Here is a 22,068-nt window from a genome sequence, read left to right as displayed (position 1 = left end):
TATAGTATTTTGAGATTGGTCAAAAATTTCAAATAATAATAAATTATATCTACAATTGTGAGAATATAAATTATTATAAAACAAAATAAAAAAAATTAAACACAGCTTAAGTTGATACATGGGAGTATTTGATAGATCTTATTAGTACCTTTGTTATTTTCTTCTTTTGAGAAAGAGCATTCTTTATTGTACCTTTGTTGCTAGCTAGTGAATGTATAGCTTGCCCTTAGTCTAAATTTGTAATTAGCAACACTGACTAACACGTAAATGTTGTAAATAACTTTTTTTGTTGAATAGATTTTAACATTCTAACAAACACATATATACATTAGAGTGAACATGTAGCATTTACAAATTTACCCTTTGTTTTGTTTCTAATACCTTGAAAATGTAGTTTAAGGGGAACATTTTGCCTAGAATATCAAAACATTTTTTGTTTTTTAATAAGAAATTACCACAAAATCTATATTGTTTATGTTGCAAGATAAAACCAAAGCAGTAGACATAATTGAGAAACTGAATATAAAAACATTTTAGAATATTAGACAACTGATACATGCATCAAGTATATGATCTCACATTAAAGTGCTACTAAGAAAGTTCAAAAAAAAGAAAGTTCCATTGATTCTTAGCGGCTATAACAGTCTGCCAAAGCCGAGGTAAGTTTTGTCTTCAGTCCCATCTGATGCGGCAACCACGAGCATGAAGCATCTCAAGCAATTCAGACGAGAGTAAAAATCTGAGAGGTGCAAAAAGTTTAAGCTTCTTGAGCCTATTGCAACAGGCTCTTAGAGCAAACTCAGACCCTTCCACGGTCACACGGTTCAGGTTGACTAAGTCAACGTCTTGAACACGACTCAGATTGCTCATTAACATGCATAGAGCCGTATCAGAGACCGAGCAATAGCACAAGTTTATCTGCCCAAACCAAACACACACAACACAAAGCATCACATATGTTTCCATTTTACCAAACCGGTCGGTTTATTCTCTCAATGTTTTTAAATTTACCTGTCTTAGGTTTCTTGCGAAGTAAGCAAGCGCCCAGAAGCCTGAATCATCGATGTTCTCGCACTTCTTGAGGTCCAAGTAATCCAATTTCTTGCAGCCGCACGCAACTGCAGCTAGACCAGCACCGGTTATATTCTTTAGCCCTCTGATTTCTAGGTGACTTAGATGTTCAAGCTGGCGGATTTGTTCAACCCCAGCGTCTGTTAGATCACCACAGTACGATATAATGAGCCGGTTCAAACTCTTGCAGCCTCGTGATACAGCTGCTAAACCGTCATCTCCAAAACCACCACAGCTGCACTCAACAAAACCAGAATCAATTAGAAAACAAATCAAGAAGTTGCAACTTTTCTTTTTAACTCAAAGATTGTTCTACAAGGAATAAGAGACTGGTCTAAGAGAAGAATGTTACCGGTATAGATCAAGTTCTAGAAGCTTGGAACATTTGGAACCGATATGAAACATCCCTTTGTCTGAGATATTTGTGCAGAGGCCAAGTTTCAACCTTAGAAGATTCGAACACTTCGAGATATATTCAAGCCCTGAAGTAAGATACCATAACAGATGAGATGTAAGCACACGAATACGAGTTTGAATCGACATGTATCTTTGGTTTACCTCTGTCATTGACGCCACAACAGTCGGTAAGATCGAGTTCTCGAAGATTCTTGGAGTAACATCCAAGCGAATGAAGACCTTTCTCGGTTATCATATGACAAGACTCTAACTTGAGAGTCTCCAAATTGCGGCAAGACTGAGCTACAGCAGAGATGGCTGCATCAGTCACAAATCCGCAGCACGCTAGGTTTAGGGTTTTCAGGTTTAAGCAGTTGCGTGCTAGTCCCGTCATGCCGATGTCCGTCACACCCTCACATTTGCTCACTCCGATATCTGTTAATGATCTACAGCTAGCGCTTATGGTTAAGAGAGAGGTATCAGAGACGCGAGCTCCATCGATCCATAGAGTTTTGAGATGCTTCAAAGCTTTGATGTTTTGTAAGAAGCTTAGAGATACTTCCTGTGATTCACAAAGAGTAACGAGTTTACACCACATTTCACAGAGAGTTCATCCACCAATATATCTAGGCATACGGTTAACGGTTCGGTATGATTCGGCATTTAAAAATTTGGTTTTTGATTCGGTTCGTTAATTGATTAATGCGGTTTTCTATTAAAATATAAACTATACCAATTTTGAACAGAACTTGAACCAAAATAACTGAAGTTAACAGATTTTTTTGAATTTTAACCAATTTAACTATGTTAAATAAAAAACCAATTTAAACCAAAATTTAACCAAATTCAAAATCTTTAAGAAATTTATGAAACCAACTAACCAAAAACCAAACCAAATTTATTTTCGACGAGATATCGGTCGAACCAAGTAACCGACCCGAAAAACCCAATGCCTCTAGGCCTAAACATATCTATCTATGTTTGATCAATAAGACTTACGGATACACAGTGACTGGCTTTTAAGGTGTTGAAGATCAGGGTGGCCTCTGACTATGGAGACAACGCCAGACAAACTCACACGCTCACACCTTGTAACATCAATCTCCTGTTTATACTTCTTACAAGTTACTAAACAAATCTTAGATAAAAATAAAAAAAAACTTTTATATGTGAAGACAAAACAGTACCTGTAACGAAGGACAACCGTTCTCAAGATACGCTAAACCATCATCATCAATCAACGGACAGTTCACCATCTCTAAAGCCTCAAGCTTTGGTAGTAAAGCTATAGACCGGATCGAATCATTCGTGATCTGAACAACCCAAAATCAAAGTCAGATTATAAGACACAACAGGAATCTACAAAAGCTGAGACGAACCTTAAGATAGGAGACGTCAAGAGATCTCAAGTCTTTGCATTTCTTACAGAGAAGATCGATCCCGAGATCTGAGATCTCCATACACCACTTCAGACCGATCTTCCTCAGATTACTACACCCGAGGACGATCCTCGCCAATCCGACGTCGCTTAGGCTCAAGCACTTGTCCATCCTCACCTCCCTCAGCCCGGCGCCGCGGCGGAGAGCGCAGCCGCTTCTCTGTCGCCGAACCCCAGCAGTGCGACACGTCCACTCGCTCGAGGCCGCGGCACATGCGAGCCAGCGTCTCCAGCCCGCCGGCTCTGAGAGCGGCGGCGCGGCTCAGGTTCAGCGACTTTACCGAGACGGCGGCGTCGGACGGTAGGCGGAGTGTTTGATCCAAAAATGGTGTATTTGTAGAATCATAACATAAAAGATTTAAGAATTGAATTCTTAAATCCTCGAGGTTTAGGAGAAATCAACAAAGAAATCAAATAGAAATAGAACATCAAATAGATTTTATTGATCATAGATTCATTACAAAATGATATGAAATGTAAAGTGAATCTATGAATCTCTACAAGAAGTGTTCAAAATATAAGAATGAGAGAGAGATCCCCTTGCTAAAGAGAAGTGTCTCCTTATTTATACAAGGGTGAAGCCTAGGGCTTTCTAGTCAAATGGGCCTAGCTTATTGTCTAATGGGCCTTGAGAGAGGATGTAAATCCACCCCCAACAGTAAGTCCCCCCAAGTTCGTAGAGAGAGATGAAGTCGATCTCTGTGAATTTCACGAATAGGGTTTATTAGACAATTAACTAGACACATTCATGCCTGTGACGACTTAGGCAAGTTTAGTTTGAACTTGTGCTTAGTAGAAGGCGAGTTTACTTTAAACTCGTGCTTAATGAAAGACGAGTTTACTGGACTCACGCTGAGACAGAGGCGAATTTACTGAGAACTCGTGCCTAGTAGAAGGAGAGTTTCTGTAAATTCATGCCTAGCCAAAGGCGAGTTTTTGTAAACTCGTGTCTAACAATAAGCGAGTCGACCGTAAACTCGTGCCTAATAAAAAGCAAGTTCAATTTAAACTTGTGCCTAGAATACACGTTTACCGAACTATTGTCGACCCGAAGTCTCGTGTTGAGATCGTGTATACCGAGCAAATTGTTGGCTTGTGTGTTCGTCAGGCTATGATGACGTTGAGAAGCGCCGGCTTGTGCTGCTTGTCACACATCTGCTGAGGACGATTTGGTGATAATGGTGTAATCGCTGTGTTTGGGAACACGTCATGGTAACATGACATGACCGACGAAAATGAACTGTAAGCGCCTGAGTTGCGATGAACTTGAGCTTGAGCAAGCATGGCTTGAGTTCGAAAGCGTGGCTTGAGGGCTTTGCTGCACTCCACGACTGTAATTGATTCTGGATATAACCAAAAGAATTATCATGATTAGGCCAGTATAAACCAAAAGAGATAACCAACTTTGCATAATTAATAAACAAGCCGTGGAACTCGTTATTACTTGTGCTTGTGAGTTGCACATGATGATACAATCATTGTCAACTTATTAATATCATATGGCTACCAACAGCAAAGCAATAACGTGAGCCAATGGACAACTTAGAGTTGTTTAATTATTTAAGCAAGCGGTGGAGCTCGTTACGAGCAATAAAATAATGATATGGCCATCTCATAGAAGTTATAAAACACTTATCTTTGAGTACGTGTTGTTACTAGTTGTTGGAGATGACATTTGTTCTTTGAAGTAGATGACCATGAGCTGACCGTGAAGAGACACCGCACTGGTCATGTTCTCTGTTTTCTTCTACTCCTTTCTGAGATTGAACAGCTTGAAGAATCGTAATGCTGAGATGTCACCTCACCGGTTGTTGGAGAAGCACATATTGTTTAAACAGTTCGTCATCTTTTGAACGAGATGCTGAGATAAAGACTCGAGCTTTGCCAAGATAAAGCCTCGAGCTTTGATGCTGTTGACGGATACTGAGATAAAGTGTCGAGCTTTCCAAAATCAAAATCTTGTCGAAGTGATTGCAGTAGCCACGAGCCTGGAGCACAGAGAGAGACAGGAACCGAGGTCCAAGAAGCTTTGAAGTTCTCTGGTCTGGAGGTGAGGAGCTCTTGATCGGCACCTTTGCGCAGAAGCGGGCGAGATGCGGCCAACTTCACCGGCGGATTCCGGAAGCTTCTCCAGCATCGAGAATCAAAAGCAAAGCTTCCATGTAGGTTGAAGAAAGTCTCGAACTTTGACCTGTTATGGTCAGTATCACTTGTCGGGAAAGATGCTTGAGGCAAAGCAAGATCTTGGATCTGTTCGTGTGTGGCTTTGTCGTCGGGATAAAGACTTGATCCCGGCTAGCTTCTCTCAAGAGCTCACCAAGTGTTCGATCAAAGTCCCAAGCAAAGCTTTCATGAGAAAGCTTCATCCTTTATCCAGGGACCACCACTGTGGCGAGATCTTCTGGTTGCAGGTTCACCGAAGATGAGAGAGCTCTGCAGGCTACTGAGCCAGAGGAAGGAACGGAACAGGGTCCTAAATGAGGATGTCGAGGTCTTCTGGTCGGCAAAGTCGGTCTTGTTTGCGAGTTTCATTGTGGATATGGTTGAATTCGACGTCGTGGTGGAGGAACGTATTGACGACTTAGTCACCCACCCATGAAGATGAGATGCCGAGATGGAATCACAGTAACAAGCTCTCACCAAGATAAAGTCACGAGCTTTTCCAAGATTAAAATCTTGTCGAAGTGATTGCAGCAGCCACGAGCCTGGAACCGTAGAGCTTGGAACCGAGCTGAAGGCGAGGAAGAGGAACATAGCTTGAAGTGAAGCTAGATTGCAGGTTCACCGAGGATGAGAAAGCTCTGCAGGCTCCTGAGTGTTTTCAGAATCGAAGAGGAAAGAGAGGTAAGAGTCGACTTAGTCACCCCTTCCTGGCGCGCCAAAAAAAAAAAAAAAAAAAAAAAAAAAAAAAAAAAAAAAAAACCGAGTAGATGCACCTAACCGTCACTTCTACTCGTCCGAGTGAATGCGCTACTACAGCCACTTTCACTCGGTCAAACGAACTACGAAAGGCTTGATCCTCATCCGAGGTACGTAGGCATCCCTTCACAGGGTCCAGCCCCAACCAAAACAAAGTCCAAACTTTTTCGCGAAAGAATGACGAACAGTCACTTTCTAGTAAACGATGCCAACCCCTTTTTCAAGCGGCGTACGAGCACTCGCCCAAAATCAATCGATTGGGTCTTGATCAGACGTCAGTCGAAGGGAATAACAGCCTTGCGTCACCTGTGCGTCACGCATTGACCGGCTACCCGATGGAAATTCTAGACCGAGTCTAACCGAAGAACGACGGTTTGGCCGACCAACGGTTCTCTCGGTTACTGCAATGCGTCTCGGAACCTTTTCCTCGGTAATTCAATAGAACGATTAGAGATTCTCTTTGTAATCGCTTGATCAACCACTTGTAAAAGTTTAGTTGAATAAAGAAGATTCGAACGAGCAACCGCCTCTAATTTCCTGTTCTATCTGAAAAATTGGGAACTCGCTGGCAAACGCGAGTAGCCGCTCGAATGTATCCTTTCTCGGTTAAAAACAAAAACGATTTACATATTTCTAAGTGGAAACGACTTACTGAAATATATAATAAAAATTCATAAAAGGTCTGAAGAAAAAGCAAGGCAGTAGTTCATACAACAAAAGGCCTTAGCCGAGAAAAGGAAATAGTTTTAAAGGCACAAGCGCCAAAAGTCAGATACAACAAACATCGAATACTAATCCAAGGCAGGAAGATCCTCCTCGGGATGTTCTTCGCTCGCGCCAGAGTCCGCCCCTCGAGATGTCCTTCACTCGCGCCAGAATCCGCATCCTCGAATGACGGCGAGTCGGAGATATTGACCGGCGTGTTGGAGATCGGTTCGTCGGGAGCTGACTTGTTCGTCTCCTCAGCCACGGAAGGGTCCTTAAGGGCAACTTCTTGACCCGGGAGAACAGCATCAGGGCGAGCTGGCGACTGAACGGTGTCGAGAAGGCTCTTCGACGGCTCTTCGGATCGATCCCCTGGTGCTCTGAGGGGAGTGCGAAGCGTCTTGGCGGCCTCGGAGTCGAGCAAGTCCATGTTCGACCCAAATTTGTCGATTTTATCCATCATCTCCTGGATAACGAACCTCGACTCGAGCACGAGAGGAGATAAAGAAAGGTCCTTCTCGAGAAGATCATCTACGATCAAACGCTTCACCTCCGCATCATAATGCCTCTCTTGCCCGACGTAGATATCAATATCTCCCTGAGAGATGTTTTTACCTGCCGCTTTCATCCCTTGAAGGCAACGTCTCATCCCCCGAGCCTGGCCGAGCATGCATCTCGCATCCTCAAAGTTATCACGACGGGACTCCCGATCCTGGATCCTCTGGAAGCGAACGGCGGCTTTCCCATGCATCGCCGCCATTACTCGGATCCGTTCGTGAGTAACCTCATAGCGGCGCGACTCTCGGAGACGATCCATCTCCTTGGAATGCTCTAAGGCAGCAGCCGCCTTCTCTTCCTCGAGGGTCTTCTTCTCGTTTGCCAGCTTGGTTTTCTCTTTCTCGAGCGCTTTAACCAACTCCCGGGCTCGCTTCAGCTCCTTGTTCATAGCCGCCTCTTTCTGGGAGAGTTCATCCCTCATGGCCGCTTCTGCAATAACCGCTTCGTCCTTCTTCTTCAGCATGACCTCTAAGGCGGCAGTCGCCTCCTTGGTGTTGCGCCGTTGCCTATCAATCACACCATAGGTCCTCTTCAGCTCTTTGTCGTATATGCGGACGACCTCGTTCCAGTCACCTTGGCTCTGCAACACATCAAAGAAAGAGTTGGGATAGGACGACCAAATGAGAAGAAAGACGAGAAACGAATGCGATGCAGAAACTATACTTACCTTAACCGAGGAACCGGCAGCAGCGGTGTACTCGTCTTGGAAAACTAAGTCCTTGACGAGTGGGAGATGCTCCCTACTTCCCCGGACTTGGCGGACGAAACGAGCGCAATCTCTCTCGTTACAAACGAGAGGAGTGTCCCGCTTGAAAATGAAGTCCACTTTATCCGGGCAAAACCCCTGCAGGTTCTTCGGCACAGCCTTACCCTCCTGAGCCTTCGGAGAGGACCTGTTCGATCCCCGGGCATCTTCACGAACCGCCGCCTTGGGGAGGGAAACGGCAGTAGTCGGAGCCTCCACGGTTTCCTTCTCCGTATTGGGCGCTATCTCGTGCCCCGAGGATTCGCCGGCACTCTTCTTATTATTCTTTTTCGACTTCTTCTTCACCTTAGAAGAAGTCCCCTGAAGACCACCATCGAGAGACGGATCCGGGAGAACGTCATCTCGAGAATTGTTGCTAGGCTCCAAGGCCTGGAGCTCACCTCTCTCCACAGAGGAAGGCCGAACCTCAACGGGATCCTTGCGCGCCCGCTTCTTCTCCGATCCGGCGCCCCACCGGTGGAAGTCTCCTCGGCTTGCTTCTCCTCGGAAGAAACGCCTTCCCTCTCCTTCCTCTTGCTCCCCGACTTTCTCACGAGCTGAGCCCCGTCCGACTCAGTCGCTCTCGGCTCCCCGGGATCAGAGGAGTTTGCGTTAGAGCTTTGGTCCGGTTCCACGAACCCGAGTTGCTTCCCAACCACCAAACTTAGATCCGGCAATTCCCTCATAGCTCTGGCTCGGTTAATTTCAATCTGCTCGGCTTTGGTGAACAAGTTGATTCTCTTCGACTTTTTGGTGATGAGAGGAACGGTGTCCGAACGCCAAACCTCTGCAAAGACAAAAGAAAGCGACTTAGGATCCCTGAGGAAACCGAGCAAAAGAAGAGAAAGAGAAACTTACGCCGCTTGATCCGATCAATCGACCTACGAATCCTCCTGTACGAGAAGTTCTCCAAAAATCCTGTTTCTGGGACGCGATAATCCGAGCACTCTCCAAGAAATCTTCCTCGTACTCCGCGGTATTCGAGTGAGGAACTGTCAAAACAAGAGAAAAAGAGATGGTCAGGAGTCTGAAACAGTAAAAGATTAAAGAACATTCAATACCAAATTCATTGTTCCAAAGAACACGGTAACCGGTCTTCAGCGGCTCCTCGAAAGCCGAGCGATCGGACTTAACATAGAAGTACGATCGCTGCCAGTCGTTCGTCTTGGTCGGATAGCCCGTTACCACATTATAGTTCGGGCGTATCTTCAGTGATAACAGGCCTCGATTAATCTTCACCGAGACCAGCTCCTCAAATGCTCGGACGCTGAGAGCAGCGCCAGCTTCCGCCCCAATCACCATCAGCGCAACTGCTAGACGCCAAGCGCCATTCAAGAATTGGCTCAAAGCGACTCCTCGGCGCATCGTGTAGGCGGTGACGAGTCGAGGAATCGGAAACCATAGTTTCGTGTCCTTTTCGAAGTACGACTCGTATACGCACTGATACCCCTTCGGGGGGACCACGGCCTTTGGGTCTTTGACGGGATTATGAATGTAACTCCGGTCGCCTTGCCTCTCTTCAGCAGCTTCGTCACCGACTCGAATGTGGATCGCGTCGGTAAAACGTTCCTCCAGTCTTGCCCCTCAACTACAGGGGGACGAGCTCGCGACGGATCGAGTCGGCGCTGCTCCTCGAAAATATTTCCCGGGTAGAAGCAGTAGGGAGTCATCCCGTCGTCAGGAGAGCCATCGCCTCCGTCATCGTCTGCGCGAGATTGAACCATCGCTACCGAGACGAGCATACGCTGCTCTCGGGTCATGTTCTCGGTATCCATCATCGCCTCGCGATGAGCCTCCTCTACGCTATCGCCGGATCCGCGAACCCTCTCCAGATCACTATCGGGACCAGTGGTGCTCGAAATCATCTTTCCCTTTTGTTCTCGAGAAAGTTGTTTGCTCGTCGACATATCGAGTAGAGGAACTAAAACAGAGAGCAAAAGCTAGAGAGATAAGGAGTAGAGAGAGAAAGTACCTGATAAACTGAGAGAAGAATGAGAGAGATCTCGAGAGAGACCTCTTATTTATAGAGAGAGTGAAGGCGCCTCCCACGAGGTGCCATCATTAGCCCTAAGCGGGCCTAATTGGGCCTGTCGGCGGGCTCGCGCGTCACACTCAGACGCGACCTTTCGGATTCCCGACAAAAAACCCTAGCGACGTTTCAGCTTCTCGATCGAAAACCGGTGATGGTTCGCTGTCACATCAAAAACCGGCACAGTCGATTCATCGGTTCAGAGGAGTTCATCTGAGGCATCGAGCGTACGATAGGTCGGTTGTTCGTTCGGGAACATCCGGAACTCTTTCCGCCGGCGGTTCCTCGGTTAAATCAAAGGAACCGACTATCAAACCTCCTATTCTTCGAGCCCTAACTCACTAATTCGCTGCGACCAGCTGCTCGACAACGAACTAGGGGGGGACTTACTGTTGGGGATGGATTGGCACCATCCACAAGGCCCAGCGAATAGGAGGCCCATTACTACCATTCAAAGGATGACCGGCTCGGAGACGGCTTCTGACGAGCCGCGACTCGGCTCGAGACCTCTATAGCTGAACGACGAGAAGCCGATGGAAACGATCAGGCGGCTCGGGCCGAGCAGTCTTCTCGACTGGGCCTTTAAGCCAAAAGGCCCATAACGAAGGGGACGGATTAGGTCAAAGCCAACCGACCTAGGAGACTATATAAGGAGTTGAGGACAGGAAAGAAAGGCATCACCACATAGACAGACAGACTTGCGGCAAGATTAGGGTTTCCTTTATTCTCTTTGTATCTCGCCGCTCTCTTGTACTTCCGGCTAGGATCTCACCGAGCATCGACTAGCCGGCTTTCTTACTCTTGTACCCTCGTTATTCCGACTCTAATAAAACGTCTCTGTTCATCCCACTCTTGAGTTCTTCTACTTTTTGTTGACCAAACTCACCTTAAACACGGAGGACGGCGGCGTCGTCGAGCTTGGGGCAGACGGAGAGGTCGAGGGAGGAGAGGTTCGGGTAGTTGGAGAGAAGCGCCGGGAGGAACTCGACTCGGAGGACGCGGATCGACGTGCGACTCAGCGAGTCGATTCGGTGAAACTCTCTGCTGACGAGTCGCCATGTTTTCCGACAGGGAGGGTCTAGGAACCCGTAGACGCGAGCGAGAAGATCTTCCGACAGAACGGATAGAACTGATGGAGACAGCGGCATTTTGCGACAGAACAAGAAGAAAAAAAAAAAGAGACAAAGTACGTGTTTTTACTTTTAGTTTTGGTCTGAAAGTAAAAGAAGAAAGAAAAAAAAAGTACGGATCTTTTTAAGTCGGAATAAAGAGGAAGACGGCTCGGAGATAGAGTAGAGAATGGTGAACCGGTTTATCCAGGATCCGAATCGGGTTAAGGGTCTTCGATCTCGGGTTCATCACTCCGATTGGTCGAACCTTCGGGGTTTTCCGGTGGGAATCACAAAAACCGAACCTCTCTTTACTTCAATTTGGGGATTCCCTCAAGTGGTCTTATAAAACGAGGAAGAAGATAAGTGTAATGACGATAATGCCCCTGACGTTAGTTCAGTACGGAAACAAGTGTTGGGGTTCTGAGTTAGATATCCGTTTACGGTTGTTAGTGAAACACGTGGCGATATCAGACCGGCTTGTGGTGGGTTTATTGTAGGATGAGGAGCAGGTGATTAGTACTTGACTGTACCTAAATTAGGTCTGCACCCTCTGCGGGTCCCAGGTAACGTGCATCGACCGTACCTATCTGTTTTGACCTAAACCATTACATAAACAAAGAAAAATATAATAAAATATATACATATAAGCGAATAAAGCATCTTCTTTGTCTGACGTGGGAATAGGCGGGATCGCCGTGGCAGATAGCAGATACGACCTGAGAGTTACGTGGGACCCGTAAATGGCTAGTATTTTCGACAATTGCTGCTAATCTTATGATTGAGATTTCACATACTAGTTCAGATCGGATATTACAAATTTTCTAATTTTTGACATCGACTTACTGGATTCTGTTCAAATTCAGATATATAGGTCTTTTAGTAAAAAAAATGTTGTCAACATGTTTGGTAAATAAACTCCTCGACAAAGATAAAATGTAAAATAATTCATCGACTAAAAATTTTGCAAAATATATCTTTAATTTTACTCTTGTTAATGTTTTAGTTCCTTCGTAATCTTTGTAGTGAACGGCTCCCGTTAAAATAAAATATCATGTTTCATTGAAAAAGAAATAAACGACAGCATGTTTATTCAAAAAGATTGAAATCGCAAGCTACACTCAATAAACCCTCAAATCAAAAACTAGGATTCTTCCAAAGCGTGAGAAAAAAAAATGATTGCATCATATCTATAAAATCTATTTGACCTTTTTGTTTTATTTTTCCTCTATCTAGTTTGAATTCAATCTGTGTATTATGAAGTTGAATTCAATGGATAAATTTAGAAGAGTATGACTGTGGAGCGGCTACTATGTTGTTCACACTTTATATTAGAATTCCAAATATGATATCATAACACCTACCAAATTTTTTGGATATTTTTACAATTTATATTAGATACAGATTCGATATTTTCAGTTCGAATATGATTTAGATTTTTGGACCAATCCTATCCATTATTTTAAAACGATTACGTCAAATAGTTGGAATATGTCTGAATTTACTGCAAGTTTTCAACGTCAGACTTACGCTGGCTAGTATCAGAGTTATCCGATTTTCAATTTTTACTATTTAATGAATCTATATCCTATTGATAAGTGCTTTGAATACTAATATATACTAGTCCAGCTCCAAGTTAAATGCTTGCATTGTAAAAATTTATGTACTTTGTGTACGGTTACTTCAGAAGTTGACATATGTTTAGAATAGACATAAACTCCTTTGCGAATTTTCTCATTGGATTGTATTGTTTGGACAGAACATATATACTGTCCACTAAAGTCTTATTCTGCATAGTATTTTGTTCGTTGAATACTTTTTTACCTTCATCGAATTAGGCTTACATATACTCTAAAATCTTTTTGTTCAAGGAAACAGACTAATTCCGTATCATATTTCAGGACTCTTTTGGATCTGAAATTTTTTAGGAACGCATAGAAACGCACTGGAACATGAATTTTTAAAACATATATATTCAGACATTTTTTAGTATAGATCTTTATGGTTTAGTTTTTTCTAAGAGGTGTATGCGTAGTTTTTTTTTTCCCTCTAGAAATATATTATTATTAAAGGAACTTGGCCCAACCGGACCAAGCCCAAATCGAGAACACAAAACGCTGAAAACCCGATTACAACAAAGCCCGACACAAAGAGCATATTAAAAGGTCTGAAGCCCAACCCGAAACCCACGCAGCAAACCAAGCCACGCGTCTAAGATTAAAACCCGACAAAGACCGTCGGTTTTCGCCACGAAACCGGAACACGTGTAGGTCCCTCAACCAAACGAGAGGATACGTGTCCCACCAATCTTCCCCATTAATCTTCCCCGGTGAGAGCGCCGAAGATAACCGCCGGAGAGACACCGTCGGGAAACGGCTCGCAATCACCAACCACTTCAAGATGCACGCTATCGCCTTCTTCGTTCCGAGCATAGAAGAACTTCCATCGACTGTTCGAGATCTCATCCCACGCTCTAAATCACAAACACAAAGAGAGAAGAAGTTTCAGCCGCGTCAACAACACCATCCATCGGAGAGCTTCACCCGTACTACTACGAGATCTCACCGATACGCCAACACCGATTCCAAATCGGAACCACCTTCCAAAAAACCATCCGCCACCGCCTTCAAAGATAAGACGACGGTTCTGTTCTTTCTAAGCCGGCGGCGTGGAACTTGGAGTCTCCACCTCCGGAGTCATAGAGATGTTTCGGGCTTTATGTCAAATGTATAAGCCGGTTAAAATGATTTTTGTACATTTGTTGCTACATTCATCTTTAAAAAGAAATACATGGGGCATTAGTATTATATATCACACATAGGAATATAATTGGAATATACGTGTGTGTGTGGTTAGGTGAATATGGGGAAGTCTTATTTAGATTAACGTAGGCTTCAACAGGAGATAGAACCAATATGAGTTTTATTTTGGTTGACTAATATACAAACTCATATTTGTTCCACCACCTGTCAAAACACACTTAATCTTAAAATAAGATAGTCCTTAATCTTAAAAGTAAGATAGTCGGTACATTTTTTCTCTTTCGACCTTCATTCTTATATTTCAAATTGTTTTGAATAATGATATACAGAATAGTAGGTTGGCTGTTTAAACTTTGAAAATTAGAGGGAAAAATTGGCTTAGATGTGATGCCCAATTTAAATATCTTAGCTTATATGTAATGCCCAAAGATATATATTTCTATAAAAGAAGCCAACATTAAATAATGCTATATATTAAAAAGTAATATATAGAAAATAGATTGTTGGTTGTGATATACCTGAGCCGAATAAGAGCTACCCGACTTGCGCCTAGAATATAAAAAGAATAAGACAAAGGTGAAAGATCACAAACCTTCATCTACAAGCGGCAAGATTCTCGCTTCTCACGTTCTCCTACTCCATTGACTTCTAATCATTGACCATTGGCTTGGGGAGGATCGATGGACCCAGATTTATATATATACCCTCTACTTAAAACGAATATATGTGTACCATGATAAAAAAAATGTTTTACGTAACTGGATAGTACTCGTTTCAAGAAGACCTAGCAACGTAGAGAAAAAAAAACATTTTCAAGTACAGATTTTAATCTCAGGAAGAGAGTTTGCCAAAAACTGTATTTTTAATCTCAATAAGTGATATAGTAAAAAATAACCAAGACATACAAAGAAGATTGTGAACCGTGGAGAATTATATACGTATGTGGTGGTGCGATGACTTCATATGATATAAACATTGATTGATTTAAAACAAGGCGAGGAGTTGTTAGGATCTTATATAGGGCAAAATTTACGCTGATGTTCACATTTTATTGGTCTTTAGAGTTACACCTAATCTGTGGATTTTGTTCATATGATGACATTAAATGCAAAGATGAGTTCATTGTCTTCCCAAACAAAGAATACGAATATGTGAGCATGTGTCACCTCAAATATTATGGTCCATATAAAACTTCAAAATAATTACCATATAGTATACATTTGCGTCTACACATGTTGATTTAGCTATACTATTGCAATTTAGAATCGTATCTAGCGCATATGTTCTCTGCACGCCCCTTCTTATATCAACATATCATGTGTTAAGGTTAGAGTCATCGTCTACTTACATTTGCTATTTTAAGATCTTTGGTCCTAGCAAGAATAAGAGATCACAGATTCAAGAAACTTAGTTACAAGCAACTGAAACTAAACCAAATTGGGCTTGGCCCACCCAACATTGCGGACCAGAACTCCACACTTGAGTCCATTACATGTTCCTGTTTTATGAATATGTTATACATTGAAAGAATCTTTGTTTTATGGTTCCTTACTTCCTTTATTATTCATTCCTTTTTTTTCCAGCTTATAACTCAATGAAACACGATGAGACTGATGAATCAACTCGTGATGGCTGCAACAAAAAATGTATTTCCAATTTCAGAACGAATGTGCAACGCTATCTCTGACCTATTTACAACCAAATTTTTACTTCAAAGTCGTGGTATGATGAGCGTGTTGTGAGAGAGATGACGATGAATGGAGGAAGAGGCAGACCACGGACATATCGTCCATGGCGATTCCTCGTTTCTTCTTCTTCCAAGCCCGAACCGCTTGCTCAACTAACCTCTTTGCCGCCTTAGGCCGCTCAGTGGTCAAAGAAACGATCTCTATAGCTTCTTGGTTTGAGATCACATCCCATATCTTTGATATTTAAACCAAAAAAAAAAGTTTAGTCAATAACATTGCCAATTTAAATAATGTGTGGGTTTGTAGATACTTACCCCATCACTAGCCAAGATAATGAAGTGATCTTTAGCAGAGATATGCCTTTGAGTAACTTCAGGGATTGAGACCAACCCATAGTCTTTGATACAATAGTCTCCGAAGGCTCTCGACATTGCGAGTCCCGGTGTTTCTGCGTCCGGTTGCCACACACGGTGGACTCCAGGCTCATCTTTCAAGCAGAAAACCCTCCCTTTGCATCCGAGTATCCGCTCCTTCTCCTCTATTTTTTTTTAAAAGCAAAACAAACACAAGAAATCAAGACTCAAGATTTTACTTTACTAGAATAAGATTCATATTTCTTTTTCCTATTTTTATTTCCTTAAGAGAGGTTGAGAAAACTAACGAGGCAGATTAGGTTTGAAATCGAGGGTGAGCTGAACAGCAACCAAGCTTCCTTCATCTGAAACCCTGGCCAGTACCGCTCGTGAATCGCCTACATTTGATATATAAATAACTTCACCCTACATATATATATACATCAAGAAACCATCGATAAACATATAATGAAATTTTAAGTTTTAAACCAAAAATAGGAAACCAATTTTTTTTTAATGTTTTACCTGTCTGACAATAGTTAGGGCGGTTGTGCCACTGTTGTAAGAATCTATCTTACGGTGATGTTCAAGCTCTTGATCAACTGATGCACATGTCTTGAGATAGGAATGTTTCCATATGTCGAATCTCGAGAGCTTTTTATTGGAGTCTTCGAGGTCTAGCTCGGGGTCTAGTAGTGTGGCTTGAGCAAGACTCTTTTGCCAGTTGCAAAGAAGCGACGAAGGCATTGAGTTTCTTACATGTCTGGCTACATAGTGACCCCATGGTCCATGTCCATCGAATATTCCGCAGAAAATCATGTCCTCTTGGCACCCAAATCCCTGTTTAACAAAAATAAATTGTTAACACACCGATCATTAGCTAACCCTGCGTTTGAAGAAGCTGAAAGAAATCGCAAACGCAGAAATTAAATAATGATTTTATCAGAATAAGAAGACGGATTCATAACCGAGAACAATGGTATAAGCAGTAAACCGCATATAGAATATGTGAATATAGTTGCTTCTAAAATTCGGCCTTGGCACTAGGCGGCAAATTTGTCATAAACAAAACAACTTCTTATAAGAAAATCAGTATAGGCAACGCCTAAGCACTAATTTCTTATAAGCACATAACCAACAGCTAGTTATTTCTTGAACATTATTAGGCTGTTAAGATGTTACATTCATAGAACCAAGCAGACAAACGCAAACGCAAAATAGAAAAAGTTAGAAACGGGCAAAAAGGTTAGTAACTGAAGAGAGTTGTAAGATACCTCCCAAACGATTGCACAGTCCTGGTTAACGCCTTTTTCTCCGCGTTTAGAGAAAACAGAGGCGGAGTTATTAGATCCTTCTGCATAAACGTAACCACATGATTTCAGAATCTTCTCCTTCTTCTTCGCATCTCTCGCCATCTCATCAGCAGCTTCCTTAGCGTCGCTAGTTCCATTATTGTTCTTCACTTTCTTGATCGAGAAAGATCGAGCTAACCCACTGAACATCGACGAAAAATGTCCCATTCTTTAATTGCACCAGAAGATAACAATGAGCAACTTTCTCGTTTAGCTCAAGATTAATCCTATATCTGTTGAAAACAAAAAAAAAACGAAATTTTAGGGAAAAATATATAAACAGAGGTCTAAAGGATTTAAAGGTGAAAAATCATAATAAATTGTTTTAGGGAAAAAATATAAACAGAGGTCCAAACGATTTAAAGGTGAAAAATCATAATAAATGATATTAATTATTGTAGCAGAATATTCATAAGTCTGACATGGAATTCCATCGAAACAAGCTTCTCAGATTATCTTTTGAGATAAAAGTTGCGAATATAAAATACCAATTTGACTATAAGGGAAATCAAGTTTCTATTTATAGAAGCACACATTTGGAAATATTCTAAGTAAGGAAAAGGAAAACAAGTTGCAAGGTTTCAAGCAAGATTCCTTCCTTTCCTTTTTCCGGAAAAACTAGCAAGGAATAGAAAAATCTATAACAGTCTCAGAACTTTGAGCAAGTTGTTGCATTAATATATACTAAACCTAAAAGGCTAAAAGAAGAAAACACAATTAATCTCCATAGATTTACTGAAAAAGGCATAACCCAGCAAAGGGTTTCTCTTCACCTTCTTTATTTTATCACAGACCAATCAGGATCTACTTAGATGTATGGGGAGAGAGAGAGAGAGAGAGAGAGAGAGAGAGAGAGAGAGAGAGAGAGAGAGAGAGACCTTTGATATGGCTCAGAGACGCTGTAGAGATGACGTAAGCTCTGAAAAGCTGACGTAGCTCCCAACGGAGAAGGAGAAGAATTAGCTAGCTATAGAAGCGAGAGAACGTTATCAGAATCCATTTATTGCTCCAAAGAGGAAGCAACGCATTTAATGGAACAACTAAGGTAAGGAAAAAAAAAAGGTAAGGAATAGGAATTAAAATTATTTGATAAATAAAGGTTAATATTTCTGGTACGGTGTTCCAATAGATCTCTCTGTCATTTATCTTATTGCAAGAGAAAGGACAACGAAATGGACGACAATGTCTTTGGTCTTTTGTGGATGATATAAAATAAGAAAATTCAATAATTACATTTTCCTTTCTTTAATCATAAAGTCTCCAAGATATTTGTTGTTGCTTATGTTTTAAAATAAATCTGGTTGATTAAAGGGAAATTGGATTCTATAACCACAGAAAAAAGCATAATTCACCAACTAGCTATTTCCCCTACCAGACCTATACACACCGTTATTTATCTATATTAATATTGTATTACCCTTTGCATCAACCGGTTCAACCTGCTACAAAAAAAAATTATTAATCTATCAAAACTAAATCGTGTCTTATCCAACTTCACATTTTCTCCTCCATCTCATATGAAAAGCTTCCCCATCTTCTTCATATTCTTATTCCAATCATCTTCGCTTGTGGCATCTTCCGACATTGACGGTGAGAAAGTGGTAGCGGCTATTAGCAGATTATTTCTTCTAACATACCGGTTTAGGAGGTTTTGTCTGTGACGGAAAGAAGAGATTTCCCAGATTTCAAAAGAAACAATCACGAAGACACCAAACATGTATGTATTTGAATTTACAGAAAATCTCCGTCGTATGTGGAAAAAGATGAACAGTTTTTATATTATATTCTATTCTATTAGATGTATATAGATTAGAAATATAGACAATGTGTATTTTCATATTTGTTATATGTTTTATTCTGTTACTATACTATTTGTCTTGTTCCATTCCATTTGACGGTTAATAAGAAGTGTTCTATTTTTGCTCATAGTTCGTAATTTCTTAAATCTATTGTTACATATTTTCTAATTTGTAAAAATTGCATTTTAATTTATATTGTATAGTTTAGTATTACATAATATTATGTATTTTTTAGATTTTGATATTTGGGTTTAGGGTTCATATTTGGGTTAGGGTTTAGTGATTAGAGATTAGGGTTTAGTATTTTGAAGATGAAGGAGTATGGTTAGGGTCAGAATTAACTTCTTAAATGCAATCATAGACATTTCATAATTTCACCAATATGTACTAGTTATTTATTTTATTTCATTCTATTTGGGTTTATGGTTTATATTTGAATTAGTGTTTAGTGATTAGAGATTAGAGTTTAGTAATTTGAAGAAGAAGGGGTATGGTAGGAGTCAGCATTAACTTCTCACATATAATCATAATCATTTCATAGTTTCACCAATATGTACTATGTTATTTATTTTGGGTTAGGGTTTATACTTTCGTGTAGGGTTTAGGGTTTAATTGGTACAATTGTAGTTGACATTGAGTTTAGTGATTAACTGATACATTTATTTTAGATTTCAACTACATTTTCACGTTTTCTATTCTATATGCCTCATGTAGAATGATAATGTATCTTCCTGGTATTTCAAAATTAAGATTTAGTTTATGGAAGATTTGGATTGACATTGGATTATGGTTTATATTTTCGTGTAGAATTCAGTGATTAGTTGATAAAGTTTGATTTATATTTTCGTCTTGGGTTTAGTGATTAGGGGTTATGGTAGTGTTTAGTTTTTAGAAGTTATGAATGAATTTATAATTATATACTATTTCGGTCAGGTGGAATAGAACATTTAGGTAATGTATGTGGTCAATAAAGTGTGACGTGGATAGCTCTTTTTTCTTTTCTGTAAAATAGTTTATAAATATACTTGACCATATATTACATTTTACGTGGTTACACAAAACACATCTTTACCGGTTAATGGCAAAGAAGAAGGGCATTACCGGATAAATTAGGGTACAAATGCTAGTTTCTTCATTATGTCAAAATCATTGTTATTCACTTAATTTCACTTTCAAATATGGCTATTACACAAATAAGCCCTTGATTAAAAACAAATTGTAGTATACAGTTTGGGATTCTTAACAGCGACAACTACGAGATATGTTTATAAGTTCTTCAGACATTAAAGCTTTGTTTTGTCAACTATAACAATTTTTGTTACAGAATTTAAAATGTTGTTAAAAATATGTTATATATATTTAGACGATGATAAAGAAATTATTTTCATAAATAAAACAATAATAAAACGAAAAGAAAAAAATTGTGTATGTGATGATATGAAAATTGTGGTATAGGTTAAGCAATGAGTGTGTCCCAATCGTTGCATCAAGAGGCAAACAAAATAGATCCAACAAATAAAGGTCAAATGATCAAATGTGTAGATCAAATAAATGAATTATTTTTCTGTGGAAACCAGAAAATAAAAGTAGTTTCTGATTGAATGTATTAAATGACCAAGAAAATAAAATAATCAGTTATATTATTTACATTATCCGTATAAAGAGAATGTCAACAGTTCTGTTGTGGTTTTGCAATTCTTTTATGGACTTAAGGTTATGCAATTATTACATGAATAACAGCAAAACAATGTTTTAAAATCAAATTAATTGAAGAATCTAATAACTCATACAGTATATATATGTATGTGTGTAATGTTATGATTGATATAACTACTTTATTAGGCATTGCGGCATATGATTATCATGGTAACAATATTTCCTTATGTCAACGAACGTAAAATATACAAATATTGTTATAAAGGTACATATTTAAATATTCGAGCATAGTTGATGTAATATACATAATACATGTGATTAAAATGTAGGTTTATCAGTCAATTTTCTAAACAAAATATATTTCGATCGAAGTCCAAATTAATTGTTGAATTTATTATTGGGATACGATCAAGGTTGTACCTGAATATTGTTGACCCTTAAGCATAAAAATTATTTTGGCCCATAAACTATTTTCTCGGAAAAATATTCAAAATTCTTTATATGCGTTTGAATCCGCAATCCTAGAATACTAAAGCGGACCGATACCAACTGTGTTGTAGGCATTTCTTACAATAAATTTAGTCCCTAAAACTATTTATCTAAATTTTTTTTACTGAATTATATACTCAGGCCTGATTATACTTTTATTCTTCTTCTTCCCCTTCATCTTTTTTTTCCATCTTTTAGTCTCTAAAACTATTTATCTGAATTTTGGTTCCCAAACATGTGTTTGACCAGCTTCTAGTCAGGCACGGCTCTGGATATGATCTAGGATTTATGATAAATTTTTATATGTGCCGATGTCAGTTGATGTTAACTGGTTTTGTAAATTAAATATAAATATGCTACATGATACATGAGAGGAATGGTAGAAGCTCTGCCTTCTTTCTAAGTTTAAGAGAGAGAGAAAGTTTTCGTGGTGGTTCTTCTCGGTGGTGATGTCTCCGGCACACGGTGGTCTTCTCGATATGGTGTGGCCGGCTCTGATTCCGGCGTCGCACCTTTCTTACGGTGGACGGCTGGCTTTTCGACTCCGAGGAGTGGAGATACTCTCGGTTTTGTGTTTGACTCCGGGATGAGAGGCTTTTCCAGCTTCCACCGCCGGCTTTGACTCCGGGGACAGGGGCTTTCTATGCTCTGACCGCCGGCTTTGGTTATCGGTTTTGTCGTTTCGGGGATGATATATCCCGATGGTGTAGCGGCTTCGCTTCAGGATGAGATCCCCGCTGTGTGGTGAAGCTCTCCGATGAAGGAAGCCAAATGAGGAAGAAGGTGACTCTAAAGGCGTCGGTTGAGATCTCGCACAGTACCGATGATGCTCTCTGGCTGTTAGGAGGTCCGGTGATGATGTTGGATGCGGTGATTGGTCAACGGCGAGTTCCGACGAAACATCAGTCATTTTGTTTTCTCCGACGTAAATTCCGGCCTGTGGATGACGACGAGGTTGATGGCTGACGCGTGGCACGTACGAGCGGTGGGTTTAGCATG

General features: G+C 40.8%; 4 protein-coding genes and 1 long non-coding RNA gene across 5 annotated transcripts; 1 reads left to right on the top strand and 4 right to left on the bottom strand.

The window, feature by feature from the left end:
- Window positions 1-517: 517 nt before the first annotated feature.
- Window positions 518-3,210, bottom strand: LOC130501012 (F-box/LRR-repeat protein 3-like). The gene is made up of 7 exons (XM_056995922.1): window positions 2,847-3,210; window positions 2,655-2,780; window positions 2,467-2,572; window positions 1,630-2,029; window positions 1,424-1,553; window positions 1,012-1,306; window positions 518-918 (listed from the first exon to the last, which is right to left on the bottom strand). Exons 4-7 carry the CDS (start codon window positions 1,859-1,861, stop codon window positions 673-675), a joined length of 903 nt encoding a protein of 300 aa, XP_056851902.1. The 5' UTR covers window positions 1,862-2,029; window positions 2,467-2,572; window positions 2,655-2,780; window positions 2,847-3,210; the 3' UTR covers window positions 518-672.
- Window positions 3,211-5,804: 2,594 nt separating this feature from the next.
- Window positions 5,805-8,399, bottom strand: LOC130501011 (uncharacterized). The gene is made up of 2 exons (XM_056995921.1): window positions 7,755-8,399; window positions 5,805-7,667 (listed from the first exon to the last, which is right to left on the bottom strand). Exon 2 carries the CDS (start codon window positions 7,548-7,550, stop codon window positions 6,531-6,533), a length of 1,020 nt encoding a protein of 339 aa, XP_056851901.1. The 5' UTR covers window positions 7,551-7,667; window positions 7,755-8,399; the 3' UTR covers window positions 5,805-6,530.
- On the bottom strand, window positions 8,135-9,285 carry LOC130501013 (uncharacterized). Its single transcript, XM_056995923.1, has 2 exons — window positions 8,691-9,285; window positions 8,135-8,619 (listed from the first exon to the last, which is right to left on the bottom strand). Exons 1-2 carry the CDS (start codon window positions 8,884-8,886, stop codon window positions 8,135-8,137), a joined length of 681 nt encoding a protein of 226 aa, XP_056851903.1. The 5' UTR covers window positions 8,887-9,285.
- A 5,828-nt stretch (window positions 9,286-15,113) lies between these two features.
- Window positions 15,114-18,159, bottom strand: LOC108823584 (probable protein phosphatase 2C 73). Its single transcript, XM_056995920.1, has 7 exons — window positions 18,004-18,159; window positions 17,048-17,358; window positions 16,299-16,613; window positions 16,082-16,199; window positions 15,735-15,958; window positions 15,443-15,654; window positions 15,114-15,364 (listed from the first exon to the last, which is right to left on the bottom strand). The coding sequence occupies exons 2-7, from the start codon at window positions 17,291-17,293 to the stop codon at window positions 15,271-15,273; spliced, it is 1,209 nt and encodes a 402-aa protein (XP_056851900.1). The 5' UTR covers window positions 17,294-17,358; window positions 18,004-18,159; the 3' UTR covers window positions 15,114-15,270.
- Window positions 18,035-18,374, top strand: LOC130501010 (uncharacterized). Its single transcript, XR_008939458.1, has 2 exons — window positions 18,035-18,170; window positions 18,283-18,374. It is a non-coding gene; the product is annotated as an uncharacterized LOC130501010 (long non-coding RNA).
- The last annotated feature ends 3,694 nt before the right edge of the window (window positions 18,375-22,068 follow it).

The sequence above is a fragment of the Raphanus sativus genome, unplaced genomic scaffold (genome assembly GCF_000801105.2).
Source record: "Raphanus sativus cultivar WK10039 unplaced genomic scaffold, ASM80110v3 Scaffold0080, whole genome shotgun sequence".
NCBI classification, from domain to species: domain Eukaryota; kingdom Viridiplantae; phylum Streptophyta; class Magnoliopsida; order Brassicales; family Brassicaceae; genus Raphanus; species Raphanus sativus.
The sequence above is the reverse complement of the archived record's forward strand: the minus strand, read 5'-3'. Positions and strand labels throughout refer to the sequence as shown.